The sequence below is a fragment of the Medicago truncatula genome, chromosome 1 (genome assembly GCF_003473485.1).
Source record: "Medicago truncatula cultivar Jemalong A17 chromosome 1, MtrunA17r5.0-ANR, whole genome shotgun sequence".
Taxonomy (NCBI): domain Eukaryota; kingdom Viridiplantae; phylum Streptophyta; class Magnoliopsida; order Fabales; family Fabaceae; genus Medicago; species Medicago truncatula.
In genome coordinates, this window is record NC_053042.1 from 33761140 (window position 1) to 33778895 (window position 17756).

The following is a 17756-nucleotide window of genomic DNA, read 5'->3' on the forward strand; positions in this document are numbered from 1 at the left end:
ATGTTTATCTGTTTATTGCATATGTGGTCTGGCATACACAATTTAAAATACCATCAGCACAAGTAATGTGAAAAAATGTGTAAATAATTAGGAAAGTGAAAAGTTTTGTATGTTACTATAATCTCAAAAGCCACTTATGTGTTGTTATATGAGAAGTCATGATTTTATTTTTGAGTAAATGAAATTTATTATTTAGCCTTCAGTTTTTAGAAATAGAGTATAGCAACAAGTATTTATAATACTGCAATTATGCATGATAGTCTAAGAGTCATTTCAACTCTAGTATAAATAATCGACCATATATATTCTTATATCAAATGTGCCAAATATCATACATCTTCCATTTTCTGCAGTGTTCATCCCAAAAACAAAATTGAGAAAATATTACTGTTCTAGTCTTTTTCTTGGATTTTATACCACTGATTATGTATGAATCCTTACCCGTGTCTTTGAAGTAAAAACTTCCCATATCTATTTAAAATGCAGCATGCTACATCATAAATTCCAAAATCTCAATCAAAAGGATTCACAATCTTTTGCAATTGCATACAATAAGTTAACACATTATATAGTACTATTACACAAGTCCTACAAAGCAGCAACAACAACAAACATGGAAAAGAAGAAAGGAAATTCAACTAGCTATCTTTTGGCACTAGGGTTCATTTTGGCTTTAACCTTTCCAACCCTTTTGAGTGCTTCAAGATTTTATGCAATAAAAGATCATTTGTTCCCTGAATTCATAAAGTGGCATGTATCTGTTGTCAATTCGTTGAACTACAACCAGATTTTGTTCACACATTGCAAATCATCAGAAGATGATGTTGGCATCAATAACCTGTCTCCAGGTTCCAATATCACTTGGAGTTTTAGGACTGATTTCTTCCACTCAACAATGTTTTGGTGCTACGTGACCAAAGACAGCGCTTCTCTTAAGTTTGAGGCTTTCCGGTATGATGAGCGTCTATTCAATAAGTGTGATTGGAAGAACTGCATTTGGGTTGCTAAAGATGATGGGGTTTATCTGAAAAATTTGAGTCAAAGACTTGACGAGTTGGTGTATAAGTGGGATACTGGAATGTGATGATGCTAGTATGTTTATTTTTTTTCTTTCTTTCAATAAATCATATCATAGGAAAGTATGTGTTGATTCAGTTTAGATAGAATAGGTTTTAAGGATTGGTTATGTTTGTTTGGCTTGCATGGAGTTTGATTAATTTGTACTGATGGTTTGGTTTTTTATATTCATGTTGATCTTTTGTTGCATTATTATTATACTTATGTGACCCTAGCCTGTGCATAGTGTCAACCAATGAAGTTAGAGATGAGATCTTAATATGGTCTATAAGATAAATTTTTGCAGCAGGAGCTCGGGTCAAACTGTATGAAGAGAAAAGAAATAAATTCCATTATTAGGAATGAATAAAACAAAGATAAAAGGGGAATGCTGATGGCTCATAAAATAGAAGGAATCCTAAAACTTGTCATGATGTAACAAAAAATTAGATCAACTACATGTTCATCAATTTCATTTGCGTGGAGCACTCAAAGAATTGCAAGTACTCCTTCCATTCCTTTTTAAGTGTCACTTTTTTAAAAAAATTTTATTTTACCAATATTGGTCTTAGTTATTTATTGCGGAGAGAGAAATATATGAAATGAGATATTAAATGAATAAGGTCATTATAGTAAAAGTATAGCTTATTGCATCAAAAGTAATATCAATTATTGATTGTCTTGGTTTGTGTAAAATGTCAAAATGTGACAATTAAAAAGGAACGGAGGTAGTATTTAGTTCTTACAGTGTCAATTCCCAGGCATTTAAATGACCAATTTAAGAATCATTACATGAATACAGTTTTTAAGTACAAAAGGTGCTTATTTCAGTTATACAAACCCTAAGCACAGATTTATTAGGGTCTAATGACTAAAAATCGATGTATTAACTTGGAGTGCTTTCAAGTTTCAACCAACATATGCGACAAATTGGTAACCGGATCAGATTCCCTTCAGGTTGAGAGTAATATTGACAAGGTCTTAGCTCCCCTTATTTTTAGCAACAGCATCTGATAGCAGAGTTTCAAGGTCTCCTTTCCTGTACAGCTTAAGTGTATCTGCAGAAGTAAAAATAATGTGGGAAACAAAAGGAGAATGCAAAGGAAATTTCACTTAAGATTTTTATGGAGCTGTGTAATGTTGGTCTTTCTGAAACTGCCAGAAATCTAAACAGAAATGATATTTGTCACAAAGAGAGGATCCATGAAAGTGTCACACATGCATAACTGATAATGTGGCACAATATTAATGCAATTCCACAAGTGGCACAATATTAATGCAATTCTACAAGCATGTTTTCCAGCCAAAAGAGGATTTAAATGGTTAACTGGAAACCGTGAGACAAATTATCGTGATAATTAGCACTGATCAAATCGAAATTCACGCATGCAGACAATTTAAATTTGCGGTCATATACATTTTGAAGTAAAAGTAGAAGAGTGTAATAAAATAAAAAGAATAATGCTTCAGTCACTGAGGAAAAAACTAATGTTTTGAACAGTCAAGACATCCCCCCTCAGTTAAATAATCAATAATTCAACAAGAGCACAAGGAAAATATACCTGTACAGCCACCAATGTGTTGGCCACCTGCAATGAAGAAAACTTTAGGGTCAGAAATAAACTGTTCTGTTCAAAAGATAAAATTAAATGCAGGGTAACAGGTTGTTTTGGAAAATTATATTAGATTTTATTTTATAGGCAAATATTAGTGATTAGTTGTTCGTATATTAACATTGAGAAGTGCTAAAGACAGACGCTCAAACACACGCCTGTTAACACTCGCTCTGACTTTGAGCCACGTCATTTCCTCTTGCTCGGCTACCGGCTATACAAGTTACTTTTTAACAATTATTTTTATTTTATATTTTATTAATTCTATAAAAATAAAATTTAATGTTGCGACCGTCTCCCTTTCAGAACGCTACTGTTGCCATACAATTTTCTTCATCATGGCTCTATAGGAAAGAGTGGCACTCTACAATTTCTGTGTATGGAAAAATAATGAGTAATTTCTGTTCCACGTTTTCAATTTTCTTTTCGAGATGACGACGGAAAAAAAAAAAAAAACAAGGGTGAAGTTGAAGATTAAAGAGGTTGAATTAGAAGATCCCATTTTGGGGTTAAGGTTGTAAGGATGGGGAAATTTGTTGGTTGTTTGTTTTAGTAGTTCAGATCTTACATGATTATGCAGTAATTTGGTGTTAGAAGTTAGAAGGTAAATTGATGGTGTATGATAGGTCTTACGGCAGTTTGTAACGATGGGTGTGGCGGTGTGTGATTGAAGCAGTGGTGGTCGTCATGAAAGGTTTCTAATGTTTGTGTTTAAAGTGCCACATATTTTACTTTTTTTAATTGAATAGGAGAGTGTTAAAAAAAACAACTTCCTTCCAAAAAAAAAGAGAAAGACACAACTTAGTTTGGCTTAACAATACAGGCGTGTGTTGGTCCGCGTCTGTCAAAGCGTTTGCACCTAGCATCCCTCATTAACATTTTCTCCTTCTCCCGGCTTTGAACCCCGTTGCCTTCTTCAACCCTTAGCCCAACCAGTTGAACTACCCACATATGAGGCTGTAATACAGTATATTAATCCATAGTTCAAGGCATGGGAAGAATTGAAATACTATATCAGAATCTGACTGTGAAAACTTTCTGCGATTGTGAATGGTGAGTGTGGCCTAATTTTTTATGTTGGATTTCGAGAGAGCCTACAATTACATGTATTGGAGTTTCTAAGGTATACGTTCTTTACAGAAAGGACTTTGGAATTAGATGAAAAAACTAGTATCAGACTGCCTAATGGCTCAGGGACAAAAGGGAAGGTAGAGAAAATAGAGAAACACTCTAATATTCTCAAAGAAAAGTTATATTACTTGAATGATTCAATGCTTGATGATTTGAATGTGCCAAAACACTAGGTGGTGAGCCTTATTTATACTACTCTAGGAAGGCTCTCCATTACAAACTAGAAATATCTAGAAACAAAGAAAAGTCTAGAGATATGGATACTCTAGTTTTATTTAGTAGTGTCTAGTAGCTTCCTTATTATTCCCTAGTATTCTAGAGACTTCTATATTATTCTTTAGTGTTCTAGAGACTTCCACATTATTCTCTAGTATTCTAGAGTCTTCCATATTATTCTTCATCATTCTCCCCGGGTTGGAGAAGACTCGTCCTCGAGTCGGAAGTCTTCTTCTTCGTCCTCAAGACAACATTGCAACCTCCTGACATATGATGAAATTAGTCATTCTTGAAAACTTGTCTTCGACTACCATTTTAGAATCCTTCAGTCGTTGAGTCCAAAGTAATCTAAGGGAAAAATCAATAGTAACATCTTTCCAAGGTGGCTTAGGAATTGGACGAGGCATATATAACTTTGTTTTCTTCTTGAATAGTTCCTTTGCAACTAAAAGCCCAAGTGGCATAAATTCCTCTTTTCCTTACCCATTGTCCTTAAAAAGCTTAAAACCACAAAAAGTTCTTTGAAGGATGCGCTAAAACCCTAGCAGCAAGGAAGAGACTTCCCTAGAAACATATCTCTAGACTTTTCTTTGTTTCTAGATATTTCTAGTTGGTAATGGAGAGCCTTCCTAGAGTAGTATAAATAAGGCTCACTACCTAGTGTTTTGGATGATCAAGCATTGAATCCTTCAAGTAATATAACTTTTCTTTGAGAATATTAGAGTGTTTCTCTATTTTCTCTACCTTTCCTTTTGTCCCTGAGCCACCTAACAACCCGTGTGCAAATAGTAGAGATCACCTTGTGTGCTTGTAGATTTTTGCAAACAGAAATGAAGAGGGATTCAGCCTGGGAAATTTGGTTGTCTAAAAACATTCCATTGGAAATTAGGTGGCAATGGCAATGGCAATATGCTAGATGAACTGCTCCTTTGGATCTAATGATTTCTAATACCTTCAATGCAACACTTGTATCAAACTCTTGGAGGATACTTGGGGCTCAAAATGTCTCCTCAATGGCTTTTCCTTAGGGTTCCCTCACAACCCCTTCTGCTGCTAGGTCTCCTCAGCTATTTTGCTACCAATGATGATGTGAAGCATTTAAAATTTAGGTTTTTGTGGTTTATTATTTTTTCCAATCGTTCTCAAAGTCACCGAATATTAAAACTCAAAAGTTCCTCCTTAACAAACCCATTGGGAAACCCGTGGTTGTTTCAAGAGAGTTTGTGCATTTTTTATTAATATCTTTACATATTTTCTTAGAAGATATTTTTTCTTTCCCAGATTTTCCTTATTATTGAGAAAATAGTAAACACTTTCATACAATTCTCTCCCCCCTCCCACTTTTCTGGCACAAACACAGATTCTTGGTTTCATAAATCACTAGATATTAAGCATGTTCACCATGCCTACAACCCATAAGTACTACTTATATATCCCTATATATCGTATAATTTTCAATTTACACCTACCTAATATAACCACTCTCACAGAAGTCTGCACAAGATTTTTCAATACCTAAGTTATGACAGCCTAATCAGCATGACTAAAACATACAAGCTAATATAACTAATAAGCTCTTATTCCATCATCTTATCTACTGGCATAAACTTATAGAAACAACTTACGACGTGTCCATAAGCTTTTTTCAATTTATTTCCATAAGCTCTACATGATAGCTTATGAAAACAATTTGACTTTATTTTATTTTTGATACATAAGCACTTACATGATAAGCGCTTATGCTACCTAATTAAACTTTTTTATCCAAACAAGGTGTTCCTTGGGTTTAAACTGGGATTAATATTTGACAAAAGGAACAAAATAAAGATATGATAATACTCTGTAAGAATTTAATTATTATGCAAAGTGTAAAATTATTTCGCACATGCATCCAATAAAACAAACGATATGTACGTGTAAAATAATTTTTCACTGTCACAGTATAGTAATTAAACTCTAGTGAGTGATAGCTTACCAATAAAGACATTTGGGACAGTGTATTGGCCAGTGATTCTTTCCAATAACTTCTGCAACTGTGGACCTTGTGGACCTAAACACAGAAATTAATTAACATAGAAACAAAATCCATGAATAAATTTGCAATGAGAAGCAATAATTGAGGTTAATTAGGGTTGATTTGAATACCCAATTCGTCCAATTCGATGACCAATGGTTGAGTACCGAGTTTCTTGAACAAGGATTTCACCTCAGAGCAATAAGAACACCAGGATTTGGAATAAACAACAACAGGGTTTTGAGAAACGGTGTTTTTGATGGTTTCTTCGAGACGAGAGCCGAAGGAGGAAGAAGAAGAGGAAGAGGAAGAGGGAGAAGGAGATGAAGAAGAAGACATGGCTCGAGGGAAAGTGGGTGCGCGGCGTGATGAAGCATTGGTGATGATGGGTGAAGAGGTGGAAATGGGGGTGTAGAAAGTGAATATTTTGGAGATAGAGGATGAAGAAGAAGAAGAAGAAAGGTTTTTGTTGAAGTGGCGAGGAAGAGTGAAAGTGTTCGCCATTGATGATGCCATTATTCACTTTCCTTCTTTCTCTGAATGAATGAATGAATAGGAAGGTGCCGTATCTATCACCTAAAGTCATCTACTTTTTTATTTGTAAGCTAAACCCAAATTAACTCAACTTAACTACTTCTTTAAATGTGTTTGTGAGTTCAGCTGGATTGGTATGGATAATGCATAAAATATGTAAATTATACGTAAAGTTTGAGTTTAAACTTCGGCTATTATAAAAAAATAAATTTTTTATTTATTATCAATTTAATTCTTCAACATGTATTTATTGTTAATTTAAGAATGAAATGTAAAATAAATAATGGTATGTTGGTAAATAAATAATTAACGTAGTCAAAAATATCAAAAAGATTTTATAAATAGAGATAGTTTTATAATTATGGACTGAGGTAATTTTTTTTTTATTTTTTTTTACTTTTGATCTTGTAATCCTTTATATCTAATCCTAGCAAACATGTTTACCCTAATTGCCAAACCCTAAACCTACTTTTTTGGCTCCAATCTATCCTGACCGTTAGATCAATCTAATTAGGAAGATTAGCACATGATCAAATTACACTCCTTGAAAATTGAAACACAACTATATGGGAAAACAAAACAGTGGTATGTTATCTAGGTTATTTTTGCATATATCTTCACGTTGGTAACCATCTCTCTCTATCTAAGAAAAACTTTGCAAAACATATCAAATCCAACATGTTCAATAATGACGTCCATGCCTTGCTTTCTTATCATGCAATGACTGGTAATTCTGGAACGCTCAACATTATGATGTTCCATGCACTTTCCTTTATCAACTTAGCTTATTTGCCAATTTATGTTGCAGGACCTTTGGATCCCAACCCCGTTTTTGAACTGGACCGTATTGTCAATGATCTTCGCAAGAAATATCGAACATATGTTGTTCCATATTCTGGAGAACATGTATGGTTATTAACTAATTTATTTTGTTCATATGTATTTGAGAAAGAAAACTGATTGTTTAATCGAATTATAGGGTGTTGCTGTTCTCCCACCTATGTTTGGTCATGACTTTGGAGACCAGATTGGGCGTTACGCAACTTTAATTGATGGTAACAATAACAAGTTCGAGGTGCTGGTAGAGAGAAACAACACTGGGATTTATCTAACAAGGGGGTGACTCGCTTTGCATGATTTCTACAAGATAAGCCTTGGGTGTTGGGTGTCCATGTTCTTTGTTGGTGAAAGCAAGTTTGAGATAACCCTTGAGGATAGGTTTCGGAGGAGGATGGCCAATCCCAGGTTTACTCCATCCATGAAGTTTGAAATCGACAAGGATATGCTTCCTTTTCTCATGATTGATGATGTGCCAAGGCCCTATGTTCACGACCCAATGAATTTTCAATTCTCTTATGAGAAGAAATTGACTGGTGATGAGATTGATTCTGGCTGGTTGGTGAGTATATAATACACAATTTAATTGTATTTGTTTTCTATGTAGTATTACTCTAATAGTTATACTTTTGTGTTGATTCAGATTCTTGCTGCTGGAGGGTTTTGTCGTTTAACTTTGAACAAGAGATCAACTTCAGTTAAGTTGGTGGATGATTTTGGAAATGCTTGGTTTTGCACGTTGGTGTATGGCAGGCGTAAGTACGCACACTTCAAAATCGGTGGTTCATGGAGAAGAATGGTTAAAGCGCGAGGACTTCAGAGGGGTTCTCATCTCATTCTTGGTGCACCGAAACTTGGAAGCAACGATACCGTTTATTTTAGTCTTATTTGCTAATGGTTAAAGCACGAGGACTTCGGAGGGGTTCTCATCTCATTCTTGGTGCACCGAAATTTGGAATCAACGATACCGTTTATTTTAGTCTTATTTGCTAATTAGGGAATGATACATTAGTTTTTTTGCTATGCACATGTAATGCTTGATAATGCTTTTTGATGTTTAGTTTATTTTAAATGAATGCCGCAACAAGACGGGAAATCAAACAACGTCGCACAAGACATCGAACAACACATTGCCACACTCATACGACGAAATAACGAAGATAAAAAAGCATACAACTATGTTAATATAATTTATTTTTAGATTGAAATATGATAAAAAGATTAATAGGGGTGATATTGGGTCAAAAATTGACCAAAAACCATTATCCCAATGAAGAAAATGAAAAAGAAAGTTTAGAGAGAAAACTATAGTCAATTTGTTGGAGAGGAAGGAGCTAAAGAAACATTTATTAAGTATTTACACTAAAAAATATGATCGGTCTTGAAAATAACTTCAAGTTAACATGTCAATGAGATTAAATTTCATTTTGAGATTCAATAACGTGTAATTTTGTTTTTCGTGTAATAAAGTCAATATGATTTGAAGCTAAGAAATCATGTATAGTATACAAAACCCTCGTCAGTCGTCACTAGACCAAATTCCAGTAACTTGAACACAGTATAGTTTTATTGCTCAAAATATTTTATTTGAAAATAATCAATAATAAATTGATAATTATATTAACGTTTAATTACTTTTGTGCCAAAAAGATATATTTTGTTAATTTTTTTTATAACTTTATAAAATTATTGAAAAAGGAATTCATAGCCTATTGTAGTTTAGCTGTACAATACAAATTATGTATATTCAGGTATTTTTAGTTAGATAAGATTCTAACAAAATTCCTCTCCAAAAAAAAAAAAAAAAAACTAACAATTTTTTTTTAAATAAAATTTATAGACAAAATAATATATGTTTCCATTGACTATCATTGGCCGTTCCTTCGTGGTGACGCATTGCGACACATCCATACTTCCTATGAATATAGCCGTATACATGTCTCAATTCATTACAGATTGCCTCTTAATTATGTCATATCCTTTTTCTTTTCTTTTTTTCGTTCTTTTTTTTTGTCAAAAAAAAAAAAGAGGGCCAGAGGCTGAAAAATGAAAACTACAAAGCAACGATCTAGAGAGTAAAAACTTCAGTCATGTCAACATACAATAAGTAACCAAGAAAAGGTGGACAAAACTCATAAAAAATTTAAAGGAGCACCTAAATCTAAAAAAATTAATGAACTTTAACTTTCCATTTCAACTGAATAAGATGTCAAATCCTTTAAATCAATCTTCGATAAGATGGATTTAACTTCTCGTCACATTTTAACACACCCAATCTTCGAATCACTTGAGAGTCAATATGAAGCTTCACAAACCGAAATTACAGACACCTAGTACAATAAAACCTTCAAGCCAGTCTCCACTACTCCCTCTAATAATTTCACTACAACCAACTCAATTTTCATCCTTACATGACCTATCTGTATTTAAACACACCCAATCTTCCAAGACAAACTCCACTTAATACTAGTAATGATCACTCATTGCCATTATGTACGTTTTAACATAATATGTAATTCTTTATTCCTTCCACACCCATAAAGCATGGCAAGCAGTTGCCCAATAAACTGGTTTACCTTATCGTTCTAAAAAGGCCAACAATTTTTGTTGGTTTAAAAATAATGTTAACAAGTGGAAAAGAGAGGATATTTTAATATTAAAAGACATTGATCTTGATGTAATATTTTTATATAAAAATAAGGAGATGAATAAAAATGATATACAAACAATATATAAAAGTTCTTATACTATAAATTGTAATTAAAACAATAAGCATCTCCCCCACCGTTCCCAATAAGTATGATAAAAATTTGAAACTCAAACAACTTCTCTAACACTCTAACTAAAAACATCTCCAAGACAAAACCCCTCTCACGTCAATACATAATCCAACCATCCATTGACCCTAACAACACCATTTTCGTCTCAAAGCAAATGTAATGTAACTCCAAAATCATTCTCATTTTTACTTTTTCACGTTTTTTCTCTGTTATAACAATTCATAATGTTTCCGAAGGATACTTTCGATACAATGGAAAAATCACATCATGACGGGTCAATTTTATAGTTTAATTTATAGCAGAACTCCCAATTAAGATGACACCGGACGTAGCAAAACCAGTTGTTGAGGAACTTGATTTTGTGAAGAACTTTTTCACTAAAAAGAAATTTACCTCCCGTGATGATTTGTTGGATTGGGGTCATTGTGAAGCGACTAAGTTATGTTTTGCTATAATTATTTCAAAGTCTTATCTTGGTTTTAATCAAAGAAAACAATTTCTTATATTAAGGTGTGAAAGGGGTGGTGTGATATAAAAAAAATACAAAGTTGAACCACAATGACACATGAACGAGAAATGTGAGTGTCTATTAAGGTTGAATGATTATATCTAATGTTCGGAAGTTTGGAAAACACATCAACTTGTTAAATGGTTATATCTAAAGTTAGAAGGTCATCTTGTTGTCGTTCGTCTATATGTGGATGATAAGAACTTGTTAGTGAGATCAGAATGAACATGTTTGTGAGTTTGGGAGGGGGGTGATTATTGATAAGCTCGTTAGACCATCTTTTTAGCGCATAATAAAACGTATCGATCTCACAGAGACATGTTGAATATCAAATGTGTTTTTTATGTTGTTAAGCTAGAAAATATTTAATATTTGGGAGTTTAATGATTTTTCATTTTTAAAAAAATATATGATAAAATAAACGACTTGGAATTATATATTCATCACAATAATAAAAAAAATCTAACCTCAATTCTTCCTATTGGAAATCAAAGTCTATAGGTGATGTAAGCTAAAGTGACTAATGTTATTTTTCAAGGGTGGAAAAGTGTATTTTAAATCAATATACCTTCCTATTTGCATGGCTTGTTATATTACCAAAATCTATTAAGTTCAATTACCCTATATCGCCTCAAGAGGATTTACACTATTCATATGTTTCAAAATTCTTGTTCAATCTTATAGTTTCAACTTCAAACTTCACCTTTCAGTTCATTGGTTGATGCCTATAATATTTCTTGAGCACAATAATATTGAATTAAATTATTATGAAGTTCCAGAACAAAAAGAAAGTATTGGAATTATGGTGTCATTAGATTACTTTCTATAATTCCAACTAGTTACAAACCCGTGCTTCGCACGGGTTGAATAACGTATTTTTTTAAAATTTAGTTTTGAAGGAGAAATCTTATAAATTACGAAAAATTGTTGTCCTTTATAAATGTGCAGATTAAAGTTACATAATAGTTAGATTTATAAAAAAGACTGCAAGTGTCATAGACTAACCAAAAAGGGATTTTTGCTAATATTTACATCAGATAAAATGAAAAGAACAAATGACATACCAAAGTCAAAATAGTTTACGATTACAGTCCAAAGTGATGCGTCAAAATAGTAAAAGTTCAAATAGTTCACTAGCAAAGATCTACTTTGGAACAACTCGAACATGCAAGTTCTTCGGTGATTTTTCGAAATCAAAGATGAGCTTACCACCTTCTTCCATCACACGTTCTTTGCAGAAATTGAATCACTGCCCACCCAAGTATTTTTCATAGTTTTCTCTTTCGACGGTAATGAGACGACACTTATATTTTCTCTGTGTCTGGTCATCAATGAGAGTGATTGCTTTGCGCTTTTCTTTTAGAATTGTTCTTGACACCTCGTTTGAGAAATGCTAAACAGGGAAATAAGAACAATATTAGTCTAATGCATATTAACATGGATAAGACGTATGCGAATATAGTTACATATAATTTATAAAATAAAGGTAGCATAACTGATTTTAAGATAAAGAAAATGTATTATGACTTCAAATTTATTTTCCTATTATCTTCCTAAAAAGGCTAGATAAATGCATTCATGTGCATTATATGAACCCCGTTGACCAACTAATATCGTTGAAACAAATGGAAATTAAGCACCGCTCTCGCATGTGCATCTATAGCTAGCACCATTTGACATTGATGTCTTCGAACATTTGGTGCAACTCTCATAATATCATCCAAACTGGTTAGGATTGAATTTAGTTGCTTTCCAAATAGTGATGCAATATGTATCCTAACACAAATTATGCACGTGAAATAAAGAATAATGCAATATATATTTTTAATTTGTGTGTAAAAAAATTCAAAACATGTTTGTGCATAAAAAAAGCAGACCTTGACTAAGTTTATAAATTCAACAATTGGCCTAACCTGAGACAGATTGAAAAAATCGTTGTACGAATACATTGAGAAGAAGCCGAACTCTGACTTAAGTTCAGACTGATGCTTTGACTCTGAGCTGGAGAAGTGTTAAGGTCACGACAACAATTCAAGAAACATAGTCAAAAACAATCAAATCAAATTGTGAAATAATAATTTACTCTAACACTGTATTGTGAAATCATAATGCAAACTTACTAAGTCTTAAACTTCTCAACAACCGGATAATGTAGGTTGATGAGCAGCCTCGAACCAATTGTTACATATATTTGAGTTGTCATTGACTACAAAATGGAAGCAAAGAACTCAAGGTAAATAGATGGTAAATGATAAAGCTACGGAATATTTTTCCCATAGTGTTACATCAACTATATTCTCACTGCATAAGGAAAGACATCTTTCAAGTCATTATCAAACTTATACAAAATTCTATCATCTTATGCTGACAAATTAGAAAATAATATCTTTTATCTTTCAACACTATGTTCGTAAACAGTTTATTTTTAGTCCCAATTGGCATTGTCTTGACAATCTCATGAAAAAGCCCGATGATTTCTTAAAAAAAATTACTATTATAAATGTTGGAATTTATATTATATGATATTATATTTGTTGGTGTCATGGAAACATATATGTTTAGTTTTTTTGAATAAGAAAAAGATATGCATAGTTTGTTACAATATAAAGGTGGAATATATATATATATATATATGGCATTTCAAATGAGAGGAGTGATTATTATGAGAGATGAGAGGACTTAATAATAACCATTGGATCTAAACTAATCATGTTACTTCATCAATAGCTATCTAGTCAATTAAAACAAAAAAACACAGCTCTTCGTGTTTCCTCTGCACACGCTTCTCAATGCAACTTGTACATAACCATTTAGCTGGCGATGGCGATGACGATGCTTACTGTTTTTGTTAGAAGATTTCTATGGCCACCTAAATCATACATACCCCAATTGAATTTTTTTTTTTTATTTTCCATTTTCGTGATCCGTTTCTTATCAATTGATTAAATTTTTTAAAAAGGGTTAAATTAAGTTGGATTTGAACAATAGTAGAACTAAACTATAATTTCACTCTTAACCAAATCAGCTTGTGATTATTTGTTAGTCTTCTACGAAATTACTCTAACTAATTAAAATTTCTCTCCCAAAGCTATCATAATCTTTCTTTTCTTTGACAAAATCTTATTATGTTTTCTTTCTATTGAACCTAAATTGAGGGAGAGGAAAGAAAGGAACAGAAGAACCTTGAAGAGATCCTTTCTATAGAGAGAAAAATCAAGGAAGAAAAATACATAGAAGAGGTAAAAAGAACAGTCACTTATGGCTTATGCAATAGAGAGAGAACGGGATAAGGGAAATGGAGAAAGCCAATTTACTCTTAAGAGGTGCAGCAAAGGAGTGTTACCTCAAAATTTTATAAAAATAATCTACAATTTTGAAGAAAAGACATCTACAATTTTACTTTTTTTTTAGTGATCTAGACCTTTTTTGAAGAAAAGACATCTACAATTTTACTCTTTTTATTAACCAAAAAAGAGGTGCAGCAAAGGACTGCTACCTCAAAATTTTATAAAAATAATCATACGCATTATGCAACACCAAAAAAAAGTATACGCAGTAGCGTAACAAAAAATCAGACACACATAAAGTATTACTCTAAACACTAATGTGTGTTGTGTATTTGTGAGGTTGAAGAAAGAAAATAAAAATATTTGGTATCATCAAATGACAGCGTGAATAAAAATATTTGTGAGGTTGTGATGATTAAACAATATTGAAATTAAATATATAAATGATAAAAAGATAATAAAATTCCTTTGAAAAAAAGGTAATAAAATTAAATGGGACCTCCTTAAAAAAAAATTAAATGCAACGGTTCAAAAAAAAAATTAAATGGTAGAAAAAACGTATTGAAATATAATATTAAAAAATAAAAGAAAAGCTTCGCAACGTGAATTGTAGAGAGATACTTGCGAAATAAATTGTCGAGAAGTAGATTTTTGAAGTAACATTCAACAACTTTTGGCCAAAGCTCATTCCATTCAATTCTATGCATTAAAAAAAGTACATTTTTTAGTAAGTACTTAATTGATATTGTATTTGGCCTAACTTCTCCTTAAAAATGTAGAAAAGTTGGAAAAAAAAACCGGGTCAAACGGTATCTTATTCGCCTGCAACGGCAATGTAGAAGCAACTGAATTTGAAAGAAAAAAATTGGAAAATAGTTAAAAATAAAAAATTATAAAATAGTTAAAAGTTTTTAAAAATATAAAAATTGGAAAATAGATAAAAAAAAAAAAAAAAAATTGGTGAGGTAGCACTCAACCAAACAACACTAAAAAAATTATATGCATTAGTAACAAAAAAACAGACAGACGGACATAAAATATTACTCTAAACGTTAATATGTGTGTGTATATTCGCGGGTTTGAAGAAAGGAAATAATAATATTTGGAATCATTAAATGACAGGGTGAATAAAAATATTTGTGATGTTGTAATGATTAAACGATATTGAAATTAAATATATAAGTGATAAAAAGATAATAAAATTTCTTTGAAAAAAGATAAAATTAAATGGAACCTCCTTAAAAAATTAAATGGAACGGTTGAAAAAAATAAAGTTAAATGGAAGAAAAAAATATATTGAAATATAATATTAAAAAATAAAGAAAAGATTTTTGCGGCGTGAGTTGAAAAGAGGTGTTTGTGAAATAAATTGTCGAGAAGTAGTTTTTTAAAGTAACATTCAACAATTTCTGGTCAAAGCTCATTCCATTCAATTTTATGCGTTCAAAAAAGTACTTTTTTTAGTAAGTACTTCTCCTTACTAATTGATATTGTGTTTGGCCTAACTTCTCCTTAAAAATGTAGCGAAGTTTGAAAAAAGTCGGGTCAAACGATACCTTAATCTCCCACAACGGCAATGTAGAAGCAACTGAATTTGGGGGAAAAAAATGAAAAATAGTTAAAAATATAAAAATTGGAAAATAATTAAAAGTTATTTAAAATATAAAAATTAGAAAATAATTAAAAAAATTGGTTAGGGGCAAAAATGGAAATTCATAGGTCATAGTTCAAAAAAAAAAAAAACCAATAAGTAGATTACCAAATTGCCCCTTATAGGGGCAAAATGGTAAATCCATGGGACATTTCTTTTAATATAAGTATATAGATATAGATAAAAAGGAACTACTTACTGCACAATGTAGTACTTCTCACTAGTGATATATTAATACACCCCTATGCAAAATTTTGGGTTTGCTTCTCTCGTTGATACGACACTATGTGGTCACTTCTCTTAAGTGATATTGCGTCACATCTGGTATGGTACTTCTCTCAAGCGATGCTGCATCATACCAACCATGAGTCGGATACTTATCTCAAGTCATATGGTACATCAATCTCCTTTTCAGTCCTTAACACGTAGTTATTCCCCTCGTTGGCCTAAGATACTCTTTAGGAGCTCCCATATCCACCACACTTTATAATTACCACCAATGAGTGTTTGTTTAAGGGTTACAAAAATAATTTTAAGGAAAGTAAGGTTGAAATTAAATATTCCTTTGTTTGGTAGATTGGAACAACCAAAATATGCTTAGGAATAAATTTTACTCAGGAAAGTCATTCACCCACGTTCATCCCATTTTACCCCCTTTTACTACCATTAGATAGGTTGGGAAAGTTTTATTCACAGGTTATGCAAACCAATGATCTTCAATATAAAAACCAATTTAGTCCTTGCTAATCCTACGTTTCTTTTTCTATGAATTGCTATTTCCGCTAAATACTCCCACCCCTAATCTTCTATAAAAAAAATACATGATCTTTGTGGTGTTTATCAACTTCTCGTTACTTGATCTTCAATGTCATTGATAATTAATTTTGAACATTCTTTTTATTAATTTTATGAATTTATATTAAACAAATCAATTGTAAATAACTCCAAAATCAATTTTAAATAACATTTTCTCAACTTTAGTATTTTTATAGAAAAAAAATATTTTATTTTTCATTCCTTCATAGTTTATAATAAGGTTTAAACCTATATGTTAATGATGATATCGTGGACCAAAAGTAGAGAAAAAAATGTATTAAAATTTTGATTATACTAAAATGGAATAAAATGTTTATCAAGGTAGGAGAAGTGTAGATTTTAACATAAAGATGGAAGATGAATATCATTCAACCATATATTTCAGGCGTGGAAACAATATATTTTTACATAAAATTTTTCAGGTTAAAATATATTTTAACATAAAAGAGAGGATGATATAATTTGTAATTTACTAAAAATAACAAAGTTGAAAGGAGTGTGGGTAGAAGTGTTTGCGGGTGTAGATAGCACACTCCTCATGATATTTTGGTGCTTTATTTATTTATTTTTGGGTCATTCAAAAACTGATATCTGGCAACAAACGACCTAAGCCCAAAGCAAAAACTCCAGAAAAAAGAACTTGATTATTGCTTTTTAGACTTGTAACGATTGTTCACATGCACCTATCAAAAGACAATTAATTACGGTTCAACATTTTTTAAATCGATTAAGGCATTTTTATCGGTTTGACCAATTTAAAAAGTGTGTCGAATGATAATTAATTACCGTTTGACATTTTCTAGGTACCCAAAAGCAATTTGTAAAGAACTTTCCCTTCTGATTATCATGCATTTAGCTCTTTCATATTGAAATAGGCTTCACCAGCAAAGTCTATCTTTGACTAGCTTTAATAATCATTAATTTAGGATAAGAAAGGTTTTGCAAAATAAATGTATGTGCACTCAGTATAATTGAAAATTTTACATTTTACAAACATAAAACTCGAATATGAAATTCTCCCTCCGTTCTAAAATATAAGTAAAATTGGGTCAACATAAGCTGATATATTCAGTATAAATTTTGAACCGAATACATTAATTTATATTGACCATTTTTTGTTTATATTTTGGAACAACGGAGTATTACGTTTAAAAAAATGTCTTGTAATTTTAATGATAGGAGTATTTTCATACTAACAAATCCCCCCCCCCCCAAATTAACCACAAACATTTTGTCTATACAAAAAGAAAATGACTTATTTAGACTTAGGAGATATGTCTTGATTTCTTTTTATTTATACAGAAAGACACTTA

At 31.8% G+C, this 17756-nt stretch overlaps 3 protein-coding genes across 3 annotated transcripts; 2 read left to right on the forward strand and 1 right to left on the reverse strand.

The window, feature by feature from the left end:
* The first annotated feature begins 350 nt into the window (after nt 1-350).
* LOC25484172 (S-protein homolog 1) lies at nt 351-1583 on the forward strand. The gene has a single exon (XM_013612938.3). The coding sequence runs from the start codon at nt 488-490 to the stop codon at nt 1082-1084; it is 597 nt and encodes a 198-aa protein (XP_013468392.2). The 5' UTR covers nt 351-487; the 3' UTR covers nt 1085-1583.
* A 179-nt stretch (nt 1584-1762) lies between these two features.
* On the reverse strand, nt 1763-6638 carry LOC25484173 (glutaredoxin-C5, chloroplastic). Its single transcript, XM_013612939.3, has 4 exons — nt 6162-6638; nt 5992-6066; nt 2619-2645; nt 1763-2114 (listed from the first exon to the last, which is right to left on the reverse strand). The coding sequence occupies exons 1-4, from the start codon at nt 6544-6546 to the stop codon at nt 2038-2040; spliced, it is 564 nt and encodes a 187-aa protein (XP_013468393.1). The 5' UTR covers nt 6547-6638; the 3' UTR covers nt 1763-2037.
* Nucleotides 6639-6981: 343 nt separating this feature from the next.
* On the forward strand, nt 6982-8437 carry LOC120576788 (uncharacterized). Its single transcript, XM_039827260.1, has 2 exons — nt 6982-7963; nt 8045-8437. Exons 1-2 carry the CDS (start codon nt 7736-7738, stop codon nt 8294-8296), a joined length of 480 nt encoding a protein of 159 aa, XP_039683194.1. The 5' UTR covers nt 6982-7735; the 3' UTR covers nt 8297-8437.
* The last annotated feature ends 9319 nt before the right edge of the window (nt 8438-17756 follow it).